The sequence below is a fragment of the Pomacea canaliculata genome, linkage group LG4 (assembly GCF_003073045.1).
Source record: "Pomacea canaliculata isolate SZHN2017 linkage group LG4, ASM307304v1, whole genome shotgun sequence".
NCBI lineage: Eukaryota > Metazoa > Mollusca > Gastropoda > Architaenioglossa > Ampullariidae > Pomacea > Pomacea canaliculata.
This window is the reverse complement of record NC_037593.1, coordinates 14044302-14048382: the sequence shown is the minus strand read 5'-3', so window position 1 is coordinate 14048382 and position 4081 is coordinate 14044302. Positions and strand designations below refer to the sequence as shown.

Below are 4081 nucleotides of genomic sequence, written 5' to 3'. Positions count from 1 at the left end.
CAAAAATCAAAAAACAAAACAAATAAAACTAAAGAAACTGTTTTTCACTTGTTGTCTCTTTAAATTCGTTTTTGATGCACAGATCACACATATCTACTTCCCCACGACAGAGATAAGTGATTTCTAGTGCTGACTGTAAACAGGATCAGATTGAGTGTTTACAAGCGCTTAGCCTTCAAAAAGCCAAGGAGTCGTTTCTGTTGTGAAATGTGTTTCCTTCTTTGAATCGACATCTATAATCTTAGTTCCGCGTACACGAGGAACACTTGTATCTGTGTTCCTGTCATTACTGAAGACGCTTAAGTAGAAAGTAAACAAAGAAAGAACTCTGATTAACATCCGGGCTGTTCCTATCTACTCATCAAGATTCAAGTACATACTTTGGCATTATTAACATTAGTTTTCTACACTTTTTGACGACGTACTTTTTTTGCATCCCCGACATGAGCTGGAGGAACAAGGGGTTATATTGATGTCCAACATCGTTGCTAGATGATCTCTCTGTGCCATCTGAGTGTTCTCCACAGCACGCGGCGGAAGGTGGGGTCACAAAAGCCGTAGACGAGAGGGTTGACGGCGCTGGAGATGAGGAAAGAATGTGAAAAGACTTCAAAGGCTATTAACTTATTAAGGGACATGTCACACCAGTTCCCGTTATCGTACAGCTCCTTAAAGCTGAGGACGAAGAAAGGGAGGTAACTCATAGTGAAAACGAAGGTGATGATCATGAGCATCAGAGTGACGTTCCGTGATTTCTGGCTTTGTTTGGCTTCGTGATGACAAACGGTGCTCGAGCCCAGAGAAATGTTGAGACTGTTTTCGTCAGCTTCCGGCGTACTTTGCACGTGTTGAGGACTCGTTTCCCCAGGGTACGACAGCTGCGGGAAATACTCCAGCTTGCAGTCGCCACCTGCCTCCTCCTCTTCAGAAGAGCCGATTGGCTGTAAGCTCTGGGATTTTAGCTTTCGGGCGGCGGCTGACCTGTCCACTGCATCCGACTTGGTCACAAGATCCAAACACAGGCTTCGACAAGTTTTTGCTTTAATCTCCAGTTCGCGCATTTCCAAAACCTTGACACGAACATGCACCAACCCGTAAAGAGAAATCATGATGGCGGAGCTGCAGGCAAAGGCGACAGTTTTAAAGATAAGGAACGCAACTGCTTTGTCTCGTGCATTTGTGTCGAATCCGCAGGCGAAATAGCATGAAAACTTGCCGGTTGAGTTATAGAAAAGGCAGTTTTGATCTGGAAAGTTTCCGTTCATTTCGATGACAGACGTGTTTAAGGCAGCAGCAACAAGGAATACCACAAGCGATGTGATCTTGGCGCCTCGACTGGAAGTCACGACCTTTGACACCTTCGCACTGACTCTTTCAAAGATCTGGTCCTTCGAGTGGTCGTCTTTGACCGCCTTGAAAATCTTGTTGACCTTAAAGTAGCGGCTGAGTGCGATGACTACGAGAACGAGGCCGGTGGTGGTGTACAGGGTGAAGCCCCAGAAGGCGCTGAACTGGCAGAAGATGTCGAGTTAAAGCCGACCGGAGGCGATGCAAAACTGAAAGTCATGAGGTGCAGTGGCATCATGATGAAAGCCGCCATCAGGTCGAGGATGGCCAGAATGCACACGTACACCTGTAGACAAGAAGCTGAGAGCTGAGGTCAATCGGAGATATTTCATATCGTTAAACAAGAAAGTTTGAATATGAAATGTGTTTTTGGTCAAATGTTGAAGCTGTGTGTGAGTGTGAAGGTATGAACATGCTGCCTGCGTTTGTCCTATTAAAGACATTGCCAAGAATATTCGTAAGAAATTGTGTAGCTACCTTGCCACAGACTGTCTCACTAGTAACAATGTCAACCTAACAGACATTTCGGTACATACATACAAATATACACAGCATTAAACACAGACATAAAAGGGCATATATATATATGCAGAGATAAATGTCTCAAAAAATATTTTAAATTTAAACTATTGCGTTCATACCTGCTTACACTACTCATAGAAGCACTATTTGAAGAAAGTATTATTTTGGGAGTTCAGTATAATATTAATGAAATAATACCTTTGTTGCACCAGCAGACTGCCATCTGCAGCTATAGACAAACAGCACAAGAGTGTTTCCGACAAGGGAGAGAATGAGCATGAGTGCCACGTAGGTTATGGGGAGCCACATGTCCGCCGCCTTGTGGCGAGGTTGCTCCCGGCACTCCGGGTAGTTACTGGGAGTCGACAGGTTAACAGTCATTGTTTCCTTCAATGTAGATCAAATCTGCAGGAAAAATGTTCACAAGATAAAAAAAAAATCCTTCAGGTAACTCACTTTTGTAACTTTTTAAAGTACCATGTCCGTTGTAATTTATACATCTCAAGCATTTTATCTTTTTATGTGGTCTGTCTGCCGAAAATATATCTCTAGCACTTTGGTAGCAATGTAATGTGTTCCCTCTATCAAATTATCAAAAAGAAGAAAAAGTAAACATTTATGGTTGTAGAGATAGACAATGTTTTCAAATAACTTTCTGCACAGATAGCAGCAAACTTTACAGTAATTAACATAATTAACAGTAATTACATAACGCCAGAATTGTAATAAATAGTTGTTATGATTTTAATGAATAAATTATTGAGCCTGCCAGACTTGCAACAGAAATCTGAAAGAAGGAAGAGTGTTTAAACTACTGGTCTAAACTGAAAATACCTTTGACATGAAGTGTATTACTAAGCTTCTTTTGTGTACCTAACATCGGGATGGTCATGTCTGACACTTACATGCAACTAGAGCTTTCTCTTTGCAACCGTGTTGTGCAGTTAGTTCAGCCGCTTACACCACGGATGGAGTGGTTGTAGGCTACGGATGCATAAAACTGTGTTATCGGAGTAACTGTACCGACCTGCTGTATGTCAAGCTGACGCTCGATGGAAGGAAAGAAGGGCGGAGTGGTCAGAGCAGCATTGCGCGCACACTAGTCAGTCTGATGCCCGTGTAGCGATGCCCTGCCCCTCCCACACTCTCTGAACAGTTGGCCCAGTGTTGAATGGACACGTGATCCTTCAGAGGGTTTGGGGGAAGAAGCTGCAGCAGGGGAGGAGAATTAGACCCCTCACCTTGGTGAAAGAGGCTGGCAACCCACCTCACTAATCGAGCGAAACGCCAGGGGACTGCATTTACCTTTACCCTTCATCGTAATACACATGTACAGCACGATATCATCATTGATTTTCCCCTCGCCAGCAGCCGACAGAGATGGCTGTTCATACTTCCCGACATCCCTTGCTGCGTCTGGTGGCTTGCTGACGACACCCAGCTCGCCTGATCGCTTCTTAATACTGTGTGTTTGTGTGTGTTTGTGTGTGTTGGTTTGTTTGTGTTTGTGTGTGTTTGTGTTTCTGTGTTTTTGTGTGTGTGCATGTTGTGTTTGTGTGTGTTTTTGTGTTGTTTGTATTGTGTTTTGTTTGTGTGTTTGTTTGTATGTGTGTGTGTTTTGTGTGTTTGTTGTGTTTGTGTGTTGTGTGTGTGTTGTGTTGTGTTTGTTTGTTTGTTTGTGGTGTGGTTTGTATTTGTGTTGTGTTTGTGATGTGTTGTATGTGTGTGTGTATTTTGTTGTGTTGTTTGTTGTGTTGTTGTGTGTGTGTTTGTTTGTGATGTGTGTTTGTTTGTCGTGTGTTTGTGTTGTTTGTGTTGTGCCTTGTTTGTTCGTTTGTGTTTGTGTGTGTTTGTTGTGTGGTGTGTTGTGTTTGTGTGTGAGTGTTGTTTGTGTGTGTTTGTTTGTGTTGTGTTTGTGTGTGTTTGTATGTGTGTGTTTGTTTGTGTGTTTGTGTTGTGTGTGTATTGTGTTTGTTGTGTGTGTTGTGTGTGTGTGTTTGTGTTGTGTGTGTGTGTTGTGTTTGTTGTGTGTGTGTGTGTTTGTTTGTGTGTGTGTTGTTTGTGTGTGTTTGTGTGTGTGTGTGTGTTTGTGGTGTGTTATGTGTGTGTGTGTTTTTGTGTGTGATGTGTGGTTGTTTATGTGTGTGTGTGTGTGTGTTGTTTACTTGCTTGTCTGATCTCTCACTGCTGTTGCTGCTGTACATGAGTCGTC

At 42.9% G+C, this 4081-nt stretch overlaps 1 protein-coding gene across 1 annotated transcript; it reads right to left on the bottom strand.

Annotated features, from left to right (window-relative positions):
* Positions 1-488: 488 nt before the first annotated feature.
* On the bottom strand, positions 489-2250 carry LOC112561556. Its single transcript, XM_025234114.1, has 2 exons — positions 2068-2250; positions 489-1511 (listed from the first exon to the last, which is right to left on the bottom strand). Exons 1-2 carry the CDS (start codon positions 2248-2250, stop codon positions 489-491), a joined length of 1206 nt encoding a protein of 401 aa, XP_025089899.1.
* Between the last annotated feature and the right edge of the window lie 1831 nt (positions 2251-4081).